Source organism: Amblyomma americanum, chromosome 9 (assembly GCF_052857255.1).
Source record: "Amblyomma americanum isolate KBUSLIRL-KWMA chromosome 9, ASM5285725v1, whole genome shotgun sequence".
NCBI lineage: Eukaryota > Metazoa > Arthropoda > Arachnida > Ixodida > Ixodidae > Amblyomma > Amblyomma americanum.
The window spans coordinates 97,839,532-97,860,107 of record NC_135505.1 but is presented as its reverse complement, the minus strand read 5'-3'; the positions used below and the strand labels follow the sequence as shown (position 1 = coordinate 97,860,107).

Sequence of the window (20,576 nt, the reverse complement as noted above, 5' to 3'; positions counted from 1 at the left end):
GGGGTAGCCTTCCATTATGGCAAGCATGCAAAATATCAAGCTGCTTGTTTAACAGTGAACCATTCATAAATAAACCATCAAACTAACGAAGAAATAAGAAGTCGGTCTGTCCATCATCAATCAAAACTTTATATCGAATTCTCGACATGAAGGTTTCAAGCCCCAACAACGAAATTTAAATCTCTTCGCGCAGTCGGCGAGAGTGGACGTCATCCCCAGGCAGGTGTCAACCGTGGGAAAGGAGTTTCGCCATACATAATACAATGATGAAAGCGTTACAAGATCGCGATGCCCATTGATGAAAGGGCCTGCTGTTCCCTGCAGCTAAGTGAAAAATGAACCTTCAGAGAAAACATGCATCTAAAATTATTATTACTGCACTATGAAAAGAAATGTTATTATTCGCTGCTCAGAAACATCGGCAGGAACCACTATTCGTATCAGATGTGAAGAAAAAATTAACAGATCGGAATAGTGGTTTACTGTCGCCTTTTCTCAATATTTTTTTTTTGGAATGGGCAAATAAATATTGGGCTGAAATTTTACTTGCCGCTTCCCTAACTACCTAAGTGTTAGAACTGTATGAAAAACTTGCCGTTTCACACAATACTCAACGTTCAGAAGTTAATCGCATAATCTGCTTTGGCAATAGAGAAGCAAAGGGATTTCCTAAAATTTAATAGCTAACTTCTGACTATTATTGATGGGCGCCCGCTTGCAATTAAAGATTTATAGCGGCCGTTAGTAATAGTCATATAAGTTTTTAAAATTTAAAAAACTCAATTACCCTGGTTACTCTGGCTCAAATAATTTGGACCATATTTTGCTCTACTCGAAAACCGCCCGCCAACGGTGATCGCAACTCGACGTCAAACAAATGACGGCACTCTGTGACCTACGTACCAAGTGACAGTCTCAGACCCGCCCGTATGCGAGTGTCGAAGTGGCGAGAAGATGGAAGCGGCGCAGCACCGGGGGGGCAGAGATTGCTCCATATGACGTTAGTAGCGGAGAGACGCTTTTTGATTGACATCGCACCGCGCTCCCCGCGGGCGCTCAGCTTTCGAATGGCGCAACATATGGTTCGGTTAGTTTGAGTCAAAGCGGCAAGGGGATCTTGTTTCAGAAATTATAAAAATTTATATGTCTATTACTAACGGCCGCGTAGATGTCTCTAACTCCAAGCGGGCACCAGTTGGTAATAGTCAATAAGTTAACAGTTAGAATTCATTCAGTCACTTAACTGTCGGAATGATTCGTCTGTTTTTCGGCGTCTGCCAACACTAGTGCTACTATGCTGCAAACGGATCTGTTTACATGAAAACCTATATTTTTAAAAAATTTTCATGGCCTTTGTAACTATACGGTGAAGTCGAGTAGAAAATGTGGTCGCATTTCTTCCAGTAGGAGCGTCGATGCTGTTTCAGCGCATTAACTATCAAGCATTTACTAGCTTGAGAGCATCCCTTTTCCTCCCTATCGTGATCGTTGTACCCGCGCATCCAAATAACAACAAAGCTTCCTCTCAAGGCAGGCAGCCATCATGAGGCGCTGGAAGGACAAGGATTCATCGCTTGTAGTCGTGCGCCGTTTACCGCGGGAAAGAGTTGCGTAACACGCGGCGCGTCTGCCTTCGAGTCCTTGACCGTTCGCTTGCAGGCAAGACCTATATTTCAGTCGTCTTTGCCGCACAAACACCAAAGCGGGGTCGGCGGTAATCGCGCGCGATAAAAAGCACAAGTGCGCGAAGGACCAATGCGTGCAAAGGTGAAGGCGCGGGGCCGGACGCGATAGCTTCAATGGAATGCATTCTCTCGCAGCCTTTCGCAACGGCTGCATCCTCTTTCCTGAAATCATTTGCGAGCATGTCGCCGACGTGCGCATACCTGGTACGGGCAGCGCAAGAAAGAATACGAAAGAAGAGGCTTTTCTTTGCATGCACGTACTTTTTTGCGTGTGCATCCCACGTGACACAGACATAAACGGGGGCCTTTCCCAAGTTGAGAAAGAGAGCTATGCAGGAGGAATCATGAGGTACGCGGAGGGTCTCTTTCCTTGACTCCGGCGGGCGTCCCGTCAAGTTGCTGGTGACGCGAGTTGTAAAGCTGTAGAGTGTACTTTATGACGGGTCTTGAAATCTCCATGACGCCCTCCCTGCAAACTTCCGTTTGGTAGTCGCGAGTCCGTGCGGAGTAGCGGACTTAGTCGCCTGGCTGCCTTTGGCAGCAGAAACTTCGGAAAGGTTTGCTCCTCGTCGCCACCTGCACTCACAGGTGAGCCTATTTTCTAATATTTTTGTGCCCAGTCTTTTTGCACTGAATTATCATGAGGTGATCGAGTCACCACACAACTATAGACGCATTTTCTCAAACGTGCGGCTTATATTTTCTTACTAAAATTTCTATATCAAACTTCACCTTAATGATCGATACCAGGTGGCCTACCTAGATCAAGAGGTTTCATTTTGGCGAGGCATGCAGGCTTAAATGTTTCAAGGCGAGACATAGGCAACGAGAGGCGCCGCAGACAAAGACTGCAGAATAATGTCAACTAGTTGAGGTTTTAACTGGCACTGATATCATCCAGCGCAAAAGAGTTCTTGCATTTCGCCCACGTTGAAACTTGGAAGCCGCTACCGAGCATTTATCTCGCTCCCCTGAGCTGAGCAGCTGAACGTGAAATCCGCTTAGTCAACGCGGCGAGTGCGCATTATATAAGAAACGCAGTAGTAAAATGTAAATATTATTTTGTCATGCACAACATCTGGGCATCGTTTATAACCCTGTTTAGTGATTTAAGGGCTAAGTAATTAGCTTGTCAAGACGATTTATAGAATTCATACTTGCCAGAGATGACAGCGCTTCAATGCAGGAGTGCTTTAAAAACACCTGTTTGCTGCTCGATGCCAATATACGTCATCGTATAGAATCTGGCCAAGATGAATATAGAGCCCTTCACAGCTATGTCTTTCATAGCCCATGTCAAGCTTCATAATTTTTAACCACGAATGTCATTATTGCCTTTATAAGAAACATTTATGTCGGCATTCGAAAATGAATACATTCGAGTAACACTCGTAAAAGAGCTAGTTGGTTCATAATCTTTGGAGAACCACTGTGGGCTTAACGGACAAAGACTCAGGGAGAATATACACGAACATTAACAAAGAATGCATACCTACGTCTCTATGCTCGAAATTAACCGAGAAAGGGGTGCTTCCGAAACTGACTTAATTCCTTGAAGGGCCACTGACTTAGTGAAACCGAACTCGTTGTTAGAGTAAGCAAATAAATATCTTCAAATTTTCGTCTGAGGAGTTGTTCGGACAATGACACTAATCGGTTTACTACGGATCCGCGATGTTACAGCAAAAGTGTTCTCAGGAAGTGGATCTATAAGACGGTCTTGCTATCGCGCATGTTAGACGCATGATTGCGTTCTGGCCCTGTGCAAAAGGCTGCGGCTTGGAAAACCTAGCCGCGGCAGTCACATTTGGGAGGGAAAAATTGGAAAACCGACACTTGTTAAATTAAGATTTCTCAGCAGAAAATGAAAGGAAAACATTCGAAGCCGGTTTCTGAGCCGCCCAAATAGCCATTGAGAATATTTAACTAGAAGTCACAATAATACATCAATATTATTAGCATTGCACGCCTAATATAAAATGCGACGCATTTTAACCCTTGACCACTTGCCCTTTCAGGGTGCTCTAAATCTACAAGCACTGGGGAAGTGACATCCGAGAAGAGTTCTTGCTCTCTGCAGGGGCCAAGATGCGGATCCTCTACCTGTTCCTACTCGTTCTCTTCATTGCTGACTTGGCCATTGCCCAGAGAGGAGGAGGTATAACTTTTTACTTTTATTTAATCAACAAGCCACCGCAAATTTTGTGCAAAACGCAAACTAATGGTATTGTTAGTGTAATATTTAACCCGGCAGCAACATACAAAGCAACTTTAACTATGTGAATTGTATCTGATTATTGTATTAATAAATGAAGGCACTATATATTGGACGTATTTTAAGTATCATGATGACATATTATGGAGTTTTCTGGCCTATCCTAGGAAATAAACAGTTGCATGATTGTTGCTTTTTATAGGACCTTCGAAAGAGTAATCAACAATAAAAATCGACTTGAGGAGCATGACAGCAAAATGTAGTTGTGGAATTATACTTCTTAAGCATCACTCCATTCAAATGTGCAGCAAGCAGGACATCGCAAATTAGTTAACGTTGAGTTAACTTCGTTTTCGCTGTGGTGCTGCTGCCGCAGCTGCATGGGTAAGGTTTTCCGGCACTCAAGGAACAGCCGGTGGCAACGAAAGCGTCAGTCATCGACAAGCCTGTGATGTAATCTCGTCAAAACGCCACGTTTTCGTGGGTGAGGTGTTCAGTAGAAAAGCAACTAAAAGCGGCCTTTCCACCCCGGTTGTTCATTCCGTGTCTGAGGTGGTAGCAGCCACTGGTACAGAAAGAAATAAATGTATAAAATGCATTCTATGGTAAATAAAGTGTTTGACTGTCGCTCACAGTACCTTGACTCCTGTACACCAATATGCAGCTTCAGGTTGGCGGTACGAAGATTTAAAACATCTGCATCGAGCTTACGATCATTTGACCATAGTGTAAGACTGTACGAAGTCTTCTTGACCAGTTCTACATATTTTGAATGCGGATTGTTTCCTGATCAGCAAGCATAGATGTGGGAACATTTTCTTTCGCACCTTCAGAAAAACGTCTCATTCGGAAGCGTAGACAGCATGTCCAGAAATGACAGTTGCAGCTATATTCTTGAATTTACTTTACAGTGGTTCGTTTCTTTTCGCCTAAAAAATTGTGCGCAACTGTACGCACAATTTAAGTGACTACGCGCTCCCTCCTCGCCATGTCAACAACCCCATAAGCGGAGTAACTGAGGAATGCCTTCCACACAATGCTGCAGTCAATAAGCAGGTCGCGGGGCTTGGCGATGGATCTGTGATGAGTGATGACAGTGTTCGGGTTTGTGAGGATATCAATCAGCACTTGGGTGGCAACGAAGCCGTCGAGGTTTTACGGCATAGTACACATAATGTTTGTACAGTAATGCGGTTTCGACGCTATTGCGGCATCAAGACTCTTGTCAACATGGCGCTTGGGGTCATTCCAGAACCATTGCATTCACTAACGGTTCTTTTTTTCATTTTGTTTTTGTATAGCCGACTCCCTTCCGTCATGACACCTTTGAAGCTTTTAAAATTGCGGCTCGAAGGCGCATAATTTCATAAGAGTTTTCGAAAGGCATGCGGTTTAATTTGATCTGAAAATAATAAAACCGCACCAAAGAATTCTTGCAAGCAACTAGGACGTAAAATTATTGGCTTACTCCACAAATTTTACATATAGCATGAGGGCCAACCTAACAACAGAAAGTTTGGTTATTTATTTTCAATGATTAGCACACGAGGCACATTTAAACAGTAAGCGAACCTTACCATGACAACCTTTTGCTAGCCAGCTCGTCATATAGAACGTAGTTGTTCAGAATAAGAGATTGCTTGCCGAGTTGTTCCATGAAGCAAGAAAATGGTGGCCCGACCACAAAAGGACCAGGAGTGCGCGTGAGCGCATGTGTCGTTTTTTTTTTTGTGCAGTCGTAGTGGCGCTGCCGTTATCTTGCAACAGTGTAGTTTTTTAACGCTCTGCTTAGCTGAAAGAGCCCGAAATTAAGTTTTCTACCGTTTTGAACCTAACGTCACTATCGACAGAACTCTCTCCTTTCATTACGCCAGTGTTTCTGATCACCACTTGGTCACAGCCTTCACTCGTCTGCCACTTCAAATCAATTCGCAGCCAAGTGTAATGCGTCTCTGTCAAACGATTGCAGGAGACTTCGAATTCGCCGAAGGCCGCGGTCCCGGTCGAGGAAGAGGACGAGGCCGAGGTCGAGGCAGGGGAAGAGGCAGAGGCAGAGGAGGAGGGAGAGGTGGAGGTCGAGGAAGAGGCCGCGGCGGAGGCAACAAAGAACCATGCCAAACAGCGGATGGCCAGCCAGGAATCTGCCGGGGCCTGGGGCACTGCGTCTTCCAGTTCAACGACGTCCAAGACATCGCCAGATCCCTGTGCGGGCAGAAGGGAAACCGCGTGTGCTGTCCTCTGAGCACACCTCCTGCAGCGAGACAGAGTAAGTAAACGAGAGTTTATAAGGGAGCCTTCTACGCAATCCGTGTCTGTAATGAGGGACTGAAAACGTCAGAAAGCCTGTTTTTAAACATATCAGAAAATCTTAGGTAAAGTATCAGGTATAGGTGTACCTGGGAATCGTTTAAAATTCCTATTTTCGAATGGTTCTTTTCACTCTTTTATCGCCGCTGTTTATGTACCTCTAGCAATGAGTTAGGTTACGAAATTTTCAAATTTTGTACTTTATACTGCTAAGGTTTCCTATATGGCTGTATATTTATCATGCATGAAGGCTTGTCTCGAGGAGAATCTCTAAACCAGTTGATGATTGAAAGTGGGAAATCATATAGTTGAAGAGAGCACCAAGAAGAAATGCATTCGAAACAACATTTGAAGAGCTATAAAATTTTCTAACGTTTATAATAAATATCGGTGAATTTGTGTAAGTATTTCACTAGTTCCATATGATGCCATTCTTTTGCTTTTAGGTGTACAGTTAATAATATACCTTTCGTGGGCCTACGATGGTTTGAAAACTGCGATGTCCGGTATCGGATCTGAGCGGTGCCGTACTCCGACTCTTGCACGCAGGTGCAGTACGCCGGCCTCCAAAGGGGACCACAACTATTGTTTTATCACTGCCTGATATTACACCAGAGGATCTGGACATCGCTGGCAGAGCGAGCCTGAGTATAGTGCGGGGAATAGACCAAGCTGAGAGAGCCTTGCTCAACGATGGTAGGTCCTTTCTTTTTGAATTTATTAGTATGAGGCCATTCGGTATATTGTGATTCATTGCTGGACTTTTCACACATCAGACAAATGTTCCGACAAGACTGAAGCGTGAGAAAAAAAAATGGTGGTGGTTTAGCTCTGGTTAAACCTGGAGTGAAGCAATAGCTACAGCTGGCGAAGTGGAACCACACAGGGTGGCGGCGCCACCACGCTGAAGGCTCGAAATTATACCGTAAAGAAGCTATCGCTACAAAAATAATAAACAGGCCGACCGACGAATGTGCCCTCGGGCGGACTGCTGAGCATTCAATAACCTCTATTCTGAACGGTTCTGTGTGTGGGGAAGTAAATACGCTTACATGCACGAAATGAACCAGCACTTCGCCAAAGGGGGAAATGCCAGCCGTGCCAGCGCGAGTACCCAAGCGTAGCGCTGTATTATGAGGCTGCAATTGGTCTGCTTGACACCTTTTTTATGTCCTTAATGTCAGCAGGTTTTTAAGAGCAAGGCAGCAGTTGCTGCACTAGGCAAACACCCTTATAAACTTTCTCGTAAGAATGATCCTTTGAATTTTTAGCGTTCCTTCCTAAATCTTAATCGAAGCGTCTCCCGATTTGCCGAAAGTATATCTTCCCGCAACTGAAAAGTGCTCCTGCCGTTACTCAGCAAAAATTATGCAACAGCACGCGCATTTCGCTTCACAATGCAGTTTTTTATTGATGGCAACAGGGTTTGCGGGATCTGAACAAATGAAAATTGCCGTTAACGTATGTGATATCAACATGACTGCAGGGGTCCTTGGGAAGTTTAGAGATGCGAAGTTGTATATATTTTGTATCACGATATTAGTACTGAAGGAATAAATGAAAACAATAGAACCGGCTCGAGATATTTCTAGGATTCCATTAAAAGAAAAAAGAAAACTTTGCGTCCGTAACAGCATTCTCATCGAAGAAAATGCGCTAGCAATTCGAAGTTGGCCCACCACCAAATATTATAATGAACCATATAAGTAGGCACACTCTAGAATATAAATTAGGATGGATTAGCGGGGATCAGAGGGTACACTAAGGTGCAAAAGGTGGGTTTGATTAGTATAATCTTGTTATGGCAATCCAATGAAGGGTACTGGAGCATACTAATAATCGGATATTCAAATCTGGCGGTGTCGATAACGCGACCACCTCCTCAACCAATCAGAGAATTTTGCTACAGAGAACTCAGTTGGTGTAAGCAAGGCGGCAATATGAATGCTATCACATCAAGATTTTGGCGTACCATGCAAACCCCTCACCTGATGTACCGCCTGGTCTGAGGGGATATGCGTGCTCTATTCAATGGTATTATTACCAGGCGGTTCGGTTGCGAGCGAGCGCTAAAATAAATTGATTGTGACCCCTGTGATTGTTCGCATAATAAAGGATATCACTATTTTTTGTGTTTTTCTTGGAAAAGAATGGATGTTTGTATTAGTTATTAGTTCACTATCAAACTAAATCATTCTTCGTTATTTTAAAGCTTAGGTGCAAAATTCCGGATTAAGAAAAACACCGACCATCGCAACGTTGTTATCCCAATTTTGATAGATGCATTTCCTTTACTCACGATGCGGCCCACCATTTGGATGCTCGCGATCCGGCGCTAGCAGTGGCACTGAATGTGATTGGCTGGCCATCATTCTTTTCCACCTCTCAAGAATGTCACACGTGGTCTTGCGGTAGCAAATTTTGCAAGCACTCGCGCTGAAGCCGCCTTTAATGAGCCGCAATACTTGCAAATCCTCCGCCATACATTAGAGGCTCCCGGTGCTGTTTATAATGTTAGCTTTAGTGCGCATTGACAGCGTAGTGCAGAGGGGTATAAAAGAAATACGACTTTTTGGAAATTTCTTCGTGCGAAGTAAGTTCTCCTCTCAATTATCTTAATGTTTATTGTTTTTACCAATCGGCAGATTATAATTTCAGTTTAGTTTTAAAGAGGTATTTTGTCCAGGTTAGATTTAGTTGAGTATTCTGTAGCTGCATAAAAGAGCTTTTCCTCATGACGCTACATTTTTATTCCTGATATCAGCTTACAAAATAATCTGCTCAAATGCGCCTATTCTATTTCAGGTATTCAGTTGTTTAGCTCAGGTCACATGCTTATAGTAGGGTTCAAATGCGGATCACTGGTATAATAAGCATTGACATGAGTGATACAGGTATAACTGCAACTGTTCCATACGCTCCATCGCTAAGTCGCTTTGTGTTTGACGAAATGCATTACTGATGCACTTGCACTTTTATCATTGGCTACTTTCACAAGACAACTTGAGAAATTCGGTAGTATAGAAGTTAACCTTTAAGAACTTCCACAACGTCATCTTTCACGATCTACAAATACTGATTGTGGCACGTATATGCGTCAGGTGAAACACGCCACTTTTTTCTCAGACCATCATTAAAGACCTCAGACGTTTAGAGCCCCGAAGGGAAATTTTCAGTGGTTTGACAAAGGCGTGGTCTTGCGATACTAATGCGCACAGACTGGGGCGTTATTCCTTACTATGAGCTGTACGTCTGTCGGGTTTGGAGCACGATACACCCCGGACCACACTTAATCACTGCCGTCATGCCACCCTTCACGTGCCGGCTGCTCTTGGCCCGCTGCTAATCGCTCTGACGCTTTGCAGGCAGCCATCAGCCCACGGCGAATCGTGCAAGCGCACTTGCCAGAACAGGGGGCAACATACGTTTACATGGAACATTCAGCTTCTCACACAGCTGACATGCACCAATTTCACTTTACAAAACCTCAGTCTAAGGCACCGTGCACTTGGGTATGGTTTAGCTCTGTATTCTCGGGCACTTACGGCGTCTTAAAGCTACAAATAGTTTCAGAGGACCGTAGGAGACACCTCGTCATCCGGCAGAGTTGTTGAGTTTCGGTGCTAGCATAAACGCCCATCTTCGAGGCAAAAGTGCAAACCATATGTCCCAAGCACTCTGGTAAACCCTCTACGTGCGCCTTCATCGCACGCAATAACTGATCCTAATGTGTTTAGCACAGTGCCTCGTGAAGGCCAAGGCAAAGTGAAAAGAATTGCGCTAAAAGAGAATAAAAATAACCGGTGTTGTTATTTTGATGTTTGCTATAATTCTGCTGTTGGGGAAATTGATAACACAATGGATAGCCCTGGCGCTTGCCGATAGGTTCTAGGAATTCCCTGGAATGTTCAGAAATTCGTGCTGTGAAAAAAGAAATTTCAGTGAAATATCCGTGCTGTCGGTGTTTTTCTCAAATTTTTGTACAGGCGAAAAAAACTCATCGCACTTTTAGAAGCGCGAAAAAAAGTGCGTGTAAAGAACCGAAACTACACCAATGAGTCCAGATAACGATCTTTGGTTTTGATGTCCGACACAGACGTTGTTTTTATTTTCCGCGCTTATTTGCTTTCCACCTTTGTTTGCTGCCCTAAAGAGCACCTCTTGCCGATGGAGCAGTAGAGGTTAGAGGTGTCGGACTTGAACAACAGATTACGAACTATGTCGAATTAGGGGATATATTTATGTTTTAGGGGATATATTTATGTTTTAGATACAGCATTATCTTGCTATATTCTCTTATGAATAAAAGGCGCTGGATTTCTCTCAGCTTCCAGTATCTAATTTATTTGTGTCTCTAATAACTATAAAAGCAGGGCGCGGCAGAGTGCGAGTTGTGTTATATTTTGTACACGCGTTGACCTCTTTTTCAGCAGCGGAAATAAGATTTTTATATCACTCGATGATTTCTTTCTTTAAAATTTATTGAGAGAAGTATGAAATAAACAAGAACTATTTGTCTGTATAATATGGTGGCTGATCTATCAACATTAAAACCCCCGTTTTTACTTTGTTAAATTTGTGACATCTTGACAAATAGGCACCTAAGGAATTAACCTCACTGCACTTTCAAGGCGTTGTGGCCAACTATCGCCGAAGTCACCTAGCAGAGAGCTTCACGAGAATGCTTTTCCTAATTTCTTCATTGTGGCCTCTAAGAAAGAGAACATCATTTTAGAGTTCACACATGGCTATATTAAAGAACAGCACGCACATTCTCACGAAAAGTCACATAATTTAAGATCTTTATATTTAGTGCATGTTTTTGTGCCTTGTGAGGCCTCGGCAACATTTTGTAAAATGTTTTCTAACCGAAGAAAAAAAATTTACTTGCACACCTTTCTATGGGCGCCATTGCTGGCGTCATATTTTGTCTATGTCACTTACTGACTTTTCTCAATGTTCGACATTCAATGCAGCCCACATTCAGTGTTTTCCAGTCACATAACTGAATTTAGCGACGAAGCATTATTTCAGGCAACTAATGCGCCATCCTTGTGAATGAAGCAAAATGCATAGAAGAATGGTTAACATCAACATGTTAATTTGCACCATATGGACTTATCAGCTATTTATTGTGCTTTCTCTACAAGTGACCGTTGACAAGCACTTTCAATGTGCTTCCCCTGGCCTGGTGCTCGGGTTATTCAGGGTGGAATGCTTGGGAAATGGGTAAATACCTTGTGTCATGGCGCTCTTTGGCCACAGGTGCCCTTGCGCCATAAAAACACACTATCATCATCATCATCATCATCATAACTTTCATTGTATCCTCAGAGATTGTGTTCCTTTCACAGGAATATTCTCGAAAGACAAGAGATCTACCGCATCTCAACACGCTGCCTTCTTCGGCTTCAAGCTCGACGTTCAGTCTCTCGGAAGGGATGGCCTTATAGGCCTTGAAGCTACAAAAGAGCTCGCACGCAGGTATGTTTTCTTCCCGTTCCCATCCACAGGCTGTTTGGTTCCAGAATCCGAACAATTCTGGAATCTAATCAGACGTCACATTGAGCCTGTTTTTTCAAAGTCTGGTTTTGAGGAAAGATTTACCTAAAAAATTGCACGAGACACTTACGTTCTGCCTTGAGGGCGTGACGCGAAAGTGTAAAGGGTTAATTTCTTTATATGCATAATTTCAGATGTATACTTTACATTGATAGATCCCTGGCAGTTCTCATACCCCTTCTGACGCAGCGTAGTGGGCGCTAAACGATGCGCAACTGCAAAGTGAGGTGTTCACAGCGGTGGGCCGTGTGCGACCCAGGTAGCTCTTCCCAGTCAACCAATCAACAATTTAAGTGTCACTTGCCACGACAGGAAGTTTTCTCACTATCCGGTGGGAAGGTTCTGATGGCGCCGCAATCTCAGGTGACCCAGGAGGCCCACCTTGCTCCCAGGTTGTTCTCTGGACAGCACCTATTAGAGCTATGCCTGTGAATTTTTCTTCAAAACGCCAGCGCACACAACGTTGACACTGGACTTTCTGACAATGGGGCCTTTAACGCGATACCTTTAAAAGATTAAAAAATGATGTCTCAAATAGGTTACGCATTTGGCTTCTTGCACTAGCCAGCAGGTTAAGTCTCGACTACGCCACCATTACTCCAAAGGAAACGCAAAAAAGATCGTGTATGCACATAATGAAGGTAAGTTGAAGGAGATCAGTTCAGAGGCCGTCACTGCAATCTTTCTCAAAGTGGAAAAAATTATTTGTGCTAAGCGCAAATATTTAGTAATTTAAATATGCACAGAGCCAATGCAATTAGAGGTCGATATAAACGAAGGCAATACAAATGATATCATTAGTGTCATTTAAATAACATCTTTAAGAAATCAAGGATCCCGTCCTCATAGCCTGAGCCGCTTTAGGCCGTTAAATCCTCATAAAACATAGACCATAAATCAAGAATCAGTACCTAAAAGACAATTATTACGCAATGCCATAAAGTACACGTAGCAGAGGAAAACTCGAAAGTGAACTTTCGAAAACTGAAAATCACACAAGATTGCCGGAATTTCAGGTAACGTTTGAAGTCAGTTTGTTTCAGTCCCAAACTATGTTTGGAAAAAAAAAAAGAAACCTACTGCCCTCTTGCGTGTGGTTCATTATGCAGATGACAAGACAATAGAAGATGTTTGTCACGCAGCGCTGTCTCATTAAAAAATTTTTATTAAAGGAAGGCAGAGAAATACACTATGCGGTTCAACTGTGCACGTAATAACAGATAAAAAACTGAAGGGATAACTTAACCTCCGCCTCAAGGGCGCCATGCGATAGCGTAATGGGTGAATACCCATATACATTAATTCTCTACTTTCCGTTCGTAGATACCTGGGGTCACCGCGGGCGCAATGGTGCAGCGATTAAGCGATGAGCCACAGCCCTGCAATGACAGGTGCTCCCAGAGGTCGGGCTTGTGCGACCCTGGTTGCTCTGCTTGTGCGACTAATCATTAAATTTACTGCCACCTGCCATCAAGTGCAGTTTGACTCCTACATTGCTCTCCGGAGACCACCTGCCAGATCCATGCCCCCGATTTTCCGCTCACAACGCCGACAGTAAATCTTCTTGTGCACTGGGCCCTAAACGGCTGTCGTGTTAAAAAAATATCATTGCACACTAACTATTCAAGTCATAAGGCAAATAGATAAGAAAAAGTAGCAATGCAAGAAGCACTTATGATCGGCTTATTACTTACGAGTAATGATGGAGCTGTAAGGACGCAAGGATCACTGGTGGTGACATGTAATGGGCTTCATCAAGCTCACGTGTAAATTGCGCGAGTTGCATAAAAAATACCGTAATATTCTTGAAGCAACGAATGCAATCATTACAAGAAGCCCACTTATCAGCTACATGGCATGACGAGGACAAGGAAAGCTACGGCTGCGTCTCTTTAAGCAAGTGCTCAACTATTCTCGTTTGAGCAATGTCGCCTTGACCACTGCGGAACAGCACTGGGCTCAGATTTCTGGTAGCACATGAGATATAACCACTTTTATGCTCAAGCACGAATTTAGAAGTGATTACTTTAGTTTTTCCGCCTTTGTATGCACCGGAGGAATCAAAAGTTCTCGTGAAAAGTTCCTGCTGAACTTGGAGCTTTTTAAGTACTCGTGATTGCAGCCTTGTGTTTAGGGATGCCGAAATAGCCATCAATATTTCCATGGTCGTATTCGCAGATTCAACCTGGACTCGCTACAAGGACGGGATGGCTTACAAAGGTTCAACATACAGAACACTGTGATCGCCGATGCTTGCCCAAAGATCCCGCGTTGCCCGTCAACAAAATTCCGCTCTCCAGATGGACTCTGCAATAACCTGGAGAACCGAGAGTGGGGAAAGTCCCTGACTGCCTTCGAGAGGCTCCTGCCGCCTAGCTACGCCGATGGTCAGTTCGCCAGCCTGTAAACGCTCTCCTATATACGCCATGTATTTATTTTATTTTCGAAATAGTTGCACCCTCAGGTCCGCAACGTTTGCTGCAATTTGTGCTGTCTGAATTTTAAATCTCCTTCGTTTTTTATTTTTGCCGGCAAGAGCTTATTTGAATGTAAAGGCTGCTTTGAGACTTTCTTCAGGATGGATGGTGTAACCATAGCGTTACTATGGCAGAGCCAGGATCTCCGTTCAGACGAGACGGCTGTTATTGTTACACCTTGAGTGCGAAGGAGGAATAAAAGCCTGGGAGATTCGTTTAAAAAAAACAACTAAAAAAACTGCTCTGTTAATTAAAGAAACATGTACTGCCGACATGGTGATTGAGCTCGTGAAGCAATGCCTCCCGAAACCAATTCACACGCCATGACTAGACAGCGCGCGGCGACACTATGATAAGCGATAAGAAGGTAATGAAGAATATTCGCCGGGCACAACGAAATGACTGCTAAGCCAAGCACATTCTGAGATAAGGTCGCGAGTTCTGTATGTACACAAATGTGCACAAATATGCTTTAAAGGGTTGACCAGAGAGAAGTTATATCTATAACTAGTAATTTTTTTTAATTTTTACAAATAGCTGTGAACTCAAGGCCAGGAAAGTATAAGAACAGACAAGGAAGAAGGAGAGGGGACCCATTGAAGATTTGGTGCCACGCCTGTTCTTTACTCTTGCCAAAGTTTGATTGCATGCGTGAGTTGTTCCGGTAAATATAATTGTGCGTAAATCACGACGGCTACCAACCTTCCGTGCAGAGCCGTAGGAGTTACACAACTTATCACTTCCGTTTCCAAGTTATTAAAACTTTGTTTTCTCTTTTTTTCCTAACAGGCCTTTCAACTCCCCGGGTTGCTGTGGATGGAGGGCCACTGCCCAATGCAAGGACAGTTTCTGTGACACTGATGCCCGACGCTGACGTGCCCAATCCTATACACACGCTGATGCTAATGCAGTTTGCCCAGTTCATCGACCATGACCTCACCTTGACCGGAGGAACACGATGTGAGTAGTGTAGTTTTACTGCGCAGGAGAAATTGCAAGTTTTAGTGCGATAGCTCTAGATCTTCCAATCAGCCGCTTAGCCTTTGTCTGTGAAGTCCATGTGCGTTCTCAACGGGTTGTGGGTAACCTCCCCTTGGTGGCCCCCTTGCTACGTAAGTGCACCCCGAGGTAGCTAGTGGGCCACCTAGGTCACGTTTCCTTGTGATACCGTCGCAACCCTCCCATCGGATTGTGAGCAAATTGCCACCTTGACAATTGAACCTTCAGTTAATGAATGTTCGCGATAGGCTGCTAAGGAAGAGCAACCTTGGTCTCACAAGATCCACCAGTAGCTGTGCTTGAAACAGCTACCTGCCGGGGGGCTGTGGCACATCACTTAATCACTGCACCACTGTGTCATGAGGGGCATGAGGACTACCAGCGATCTATGAATGCAAAGTAGAGAATGACCAGCTACGCATATTTGGCATTAACTCAATAACCGTTTCGCGTCAGAACGTTAGGGTGGAGCCATTAATAACCAAGTTAAACTAACCACAGCAACTATTGCTAACGCAGTTGCGTCACATTTGGCCGAACAAAAATAAATCATTTATTTTTTTATTTTTCTAGGTTCAGACATTTTAATGAAAGTCCCCTCCGTTTTCAACTCTGCACTGACAATTTCCACCGTATTACACAAGGAAATGATGTCTGCTGTTGTACCAGACAATTTTGGAATCACATGCTTTTCTCACCACAGTGTAAGGGACTTTTACTGACCACACTGTTATTGACGTCAGCTAGCTGCCCTCTATTCTAGCAGGCGTATAACCACAGACGGTGGAAGTAAAGAGGTCGCCATTCAGCAATTCAGAATGGAATCTGCCCTAAAAAGTATTGTCTCTCAAGCGTGGTTCCTGTTCACCATCAATACATGTCAAAGCAAACAAGTAAAGACAAGTCACGTTACGTTCGCCGCTTTCGCGTTGCCTTGCATGTGATATACAAAATGACATTCGGGTCATACTGTGCAGTACACGAACACCTTGATTTACCATCTACAGTATCAAAAGTAAGACCCTCAATTCAAGTCAACACAGCCACTGACGCTTAATGGTGGTTTCAAAGTGGGCTAAAAAAAACAAACTGTTTCATGGTAACCGCTTGCTGCTTCAATCGTTTAGGAAAGCCATTCTAGAAACATACTGGCTGCAATTTCTTGCTTTTCGGCTAGCACATGTGCACCATTACAGACCAGCAGACTTGTATTCTGAATTTTGTATTCACTTATTCCACTTCTCCAAACGCATTGATTGCGGCGGGAATGTTGTCTAAAATGCACAGCGACTTTCCTACTAACAAAAACTAGAGCTGTACTTTTTAGCGGCTAAAAAGCCATGAAAATTTTTAATGCTGTAGTGATGGCACGTTGTAGTACAATGCTTGAAATTCACAGATTTGCCTTTCTTCATTAAAAGATTAATGCTTTTGAAAACAGGGCTACTTTTCATCCCAACGTAAGTTTTTGTCTCAAGGATCAGGTAATACCAATCTGTTTACTGCGGGAGCTCAAATTTTAAGATCATATTTGCATCTATTGATTACCAGGCCACGTTATGTATTCTTAACACATGCTCATAGAGAGAAAAGTCGCAGTACGGAAGTATTCATAGATATGAAACGGGAAATATGACCATGTGGAGCAATTCAAAAGCGAAGCGATCGATCTTGTTTCCGGCCTACGCTGTTAGATTTCAACAAAAAAAAAATACGAACAATTGTTGAAAGTCGATAGTAACGAAATCGGTTGTTACCATTCGCCTCCCCGGATAGATTATAAGCACAAAAACACGAACATTCAGTAAAATTAAGAGTTGAAGAAATCGAGTTTCGTGGGTGAATTTGGAAGCACGGCATGAATATCCAACTACCGTCTACATTACCTTATGAACTAATAACTGTTCTCGCACTCCGTATCTATTCTACGCAGTCAGCAACGGCTCTGCCATCACCTGTTGCGCCCCTGAACTGATCGCCAATCCGAGTAGGCGCCACTTTGCCTGCATGCAGATCGACCTTTCTCCCCAGGACCGCTTCTACGGCCAGTTTCAGCAGGGCTGCATGGAGTTTGTGCGCTCTGTGGCTGCGCCGAGACCCAAGTGCAACTTCGGTGAGCTGAATTGTGTGGGAACTGTGAAGGTTGACTCCGACATACAAGCTCATGGCATGTTGCAAATTAATATTAAAAAGGGATGAAAGAAAAATAGGTGATTGGACTGTTTCAGTAGAATTTCAATTTTGTGAAGAAGAAAAGTAAAGAAGTTTCAATAAAATGAAACCGGTGCACACGGCGGCGTATGGCGCAATAATACGTTACCAGTATCCTCAGCGCTCTAGAAAAATAGGTTGTGACTAACAGAACAGTCGATTTGAGCCCGCATGGCTTCAGTAGAAATCCTGCTCTTTTCTGCGCTCTTTTTGCACTATTTTGCAGCAAGGCACTCTTATGGGCTTGATTTGAAATTTCCTTTATAGCTTCCGGCTTTTTTATCCTTGTACGGCCAATTAAGGTACCATGTCCTCTACTGGAAATATTTTTGTTTCACAAAGTATCCGCACCACCACATTAAAAATCTCGGAATCCTGTTTTGGCCTTTTGATTACGCGACATCTGAAGCCCGCCACGTCTTATGCAACCTTTGTCAGTAAAGTTCCGAGACTGAGTCCATTTAAAAAGATGCATTTAACATTCAAATCTTTTGTGCAGCATCCCTTCGAAAGAGTCTCCCTTGCAGTCTATACGCAGCTTCCAATGCTTATTGAGGTAATGGAGAAAGTTGGAAAACGCTTCTTTTGGCAGGACTACAAGCTATTTTGTCGTGGCGCATTGAATGGCCTCCAAGCTCCTCATCCAGCGACCTTTTAGGGATCTCATTAAACGAGGAAAAAGAAAACATCGCATAGGGAGAGGTCAGGCGAGTGTCGCGGATGGGGAAGTACAGTACAGCTGTGCTTGGCGAGAAATTTTGTCACGCTGAGGGGAGTGTGCGGACTTGCGTTATTGTGAACAAGGCTCCAATCTCCGGATGCCCATAAGTCAGGGCGACGGCGTCGCAGTGCATCACGCATGTGTTGGGGCACGCGGACATAAAGCTCCTAATTCACCGTCTGCCCTTATGGGACAAACTCGTGGTTTATGACACCTCTGGAATCCAAAAAAAAGCTATCAGCATCGTCTTGGTTTCGGTCTTCTGTCGCCGCACCTTTCTCGACGCCGGAGTGGTTTGTTGATCGCCATTCGGCGCTCTCCCTCTTTCTTTGAGGATCGTATTGAAAACACCATGTTTCGTCTTCAGTAACAAAGCTGTCGGCGAATGCAGCATCCTTCTCTTCCTCGGAGGTCTAATCAGCGCTGACTGATGTCTGCGTGTCCTTCTGGTCTTGTGTGAGGAAGTACAGGACAAGTCTGGCATTCAGCTATCGTTTCCCCAAGTTCTCACGCAAAATTTGGTGGCATGTTGTCTTACTAATGTCGAGAGCACCTGACAGCATGCAGACGGTTATGCTGCGGTGCGGTCTTGCTCTACGAATTCCCTGATCCGAGCCACGTTTTTTATCATGCCTTGAGGTTTAAGGGCACCCCTGCCTTGTGTCTTCTTCGACCGACGTCTTCCCTGAAACGAACCTCTCGTGCCACTCGGAAACTCGCGCTCGCAAAAATGTCTCGTTGCCGTACGTGTCACGAAGGAGCTTATGTCTTGCCAAGCTTCAAAGAGAATTATATGGTTTTCATGCTGTTCGAAGTGGACGTCGATCTCTCCCCATTCACCCACAGCAGAATGCGCAGACCACTAGTGACAAGGTATTTTTCTACATGTAGTGTCATCTACCGGCTGCCACAGCAATTAACATAAATAGCTCAGGTTAGCCCGAAAAGATGGCCCTACACATACGCATCAACGTTTGTTTTGGGGAACCATTTCTAGAGAAGAAAATAAATCTATCTCGTAACTTTGCGGACAAATGTTTATGTATGGTTGTAAAACACACAAACATTTCTTGGGAACGCACGAAATAGTCGTGAAGGCCGGCACAGAATTGGTTACCACCCGGGCACAAAAATTTCCTCAGGTATTGACGACAGTGGCGATGAAAGCAACAGCAGCTATTTATACTGTTTTTTTTTTCTTCGTTTGCTTTCGTGGGAAGAGTCTTCGCATAAATTTTTTGCTTCTATTGTAGTCTGCCTGAACCCCCCCCCCCCCCCCCCCCCTCTGTGTTTTTCTCTTTTGCAGGACCACGTGAGCAACTTAACCAACTTACTGCGTACCTGGACGGGTCTGCGATATACGGCTCCACAGAGGATGAAGCCAGGGCTCTGCGCAGCTTTACAGATGGTACGTACCCCTAAGCGGCCTATTAAGCAGCCTGCATATATCCCACGTGTGCATCTTTTCCTGTTTCTTTAAAGCCATAGCGAGCAAAATGCAGCCACTTAGAGGAGCATAGTTTGGAGGTCAGCACTGAGCGTAAAATCGAACAGAAAACCCGACCGCAAAAATAAATACAAAGTTTATCAAATATTGACACACAGAATGTGAATAGTGTCTGTAAAAAAAGAACAAAACCCGTGGGAATGTTCTCAAAACAGAAGTCTGGAGCGTGAAACATACTTCTCCAAGATAAATAATGCGGAAAGTGATGACGAACCGAGCTAATTTTATGTTAAGATGAATAAAACAGACAGTTAATTCTTATGCACTGAGCGTAGTATAGCAGATAACGACCGTGTAACTGGAGATGATGTAGGCATATATATAATCCTCTGGTCGGTCTTGCGGAGGTGTGCGATTTTGATACTGCTAAGAAAGTCCAATGGAAGTGTGGTACGCATTCATTTCAAAAGCGCCCGTATGCTGTTGTTGTTGTTAGTGGCTATTTATTAATAAAATAACATTGGAAGGAAAATATGTTGCTAGCCGGGGCATCTGCCGTCGAACCTGAAGCACCGGAGTGGCGACTAGCGGGAATAAAAGAACAGGGATAGGGAAAATAAAGGGGGGAGCGATAGTGAGAAAGGATAGTGGTAGGGGGCTTGGGAAAATTGGCTCGGATAGGCCATGGCAATCGCGGCGTGTGGAGGTGACGTGGGATTCTGCCGGTGTGAAGCATTAACGATGGAATTCTTGTTGCCCTATTAGAGCGAAGAAAAATTGTTTGGAGCTTTTTCAAGTAACATACCTTTATGAGGAGGAATGTTCTGCGACATTTTTCAGGTCGCCTGGCCTCCACCTTCTTCAGCGATAATGAGATGCTGCCACAGCAGCCTGAAGGGGTCCAGGCGTGCATCGGAGACAGCGTTTGCTTCCGAGGAGGTAAGGATTGTTC

The 20,576-nt window shown here is 44.1% G+C and overlaps 1 protein-coding gene across 1 annotated transcript in view; it reads left to right on the top strand.

Moving 5' to 3' along the window:
* The first annotated feature begins 2,054 nt into the window (after window positions 1-2,054).
* The window catches only part of LOC144103834 (peroxidase-like), a 30,782-nt gene continuing 12,260 nt past the window's right edge, over window positions 2,055-20,576 (top strand). Inside the window, exons 1-10 of the mRNA XM_077636534.1 lie at window positions 2,055-2,273; window positions 3,766-3,843; window positions 5,870-6,166; window positions 6,757-6,903; window positions 11,562-11,691; window positions 13,948-14,156; window positions 15,036-15,206; window positions 17,179-17,358; window positions 19,484-19,585; window positions 20,465-20,563. Of these exons, the coding sequence (XP_077492660.1) occupies window positions 3,774-3,843; window positions 5,870-6,166; window positions 6,757-6,903; window positions 11,562-11,691; window positions 13,948-14,156; window positions 15,036-15,206; window positions 17,179-17,358; window positions 19,484-19,585; window positions 20,465-20,563 (1,405 nt within the window). The 5' untranslated portion in view covers window positions 2,055-2,273; window positions 3,766-3,773. The remainder of the gene's footprint in view (window positions 2,274-3,765; window positions 3,844-5,869; window positions 6,167-6,756; window positions 6,904-11,561; window positions 11,692-13,947; window positions 14,157-15,035; window positions 15,207-17,178; window positions 17,359-19,483; window positions 19,586-20,464; window positions 20,564-20,576) is intronic.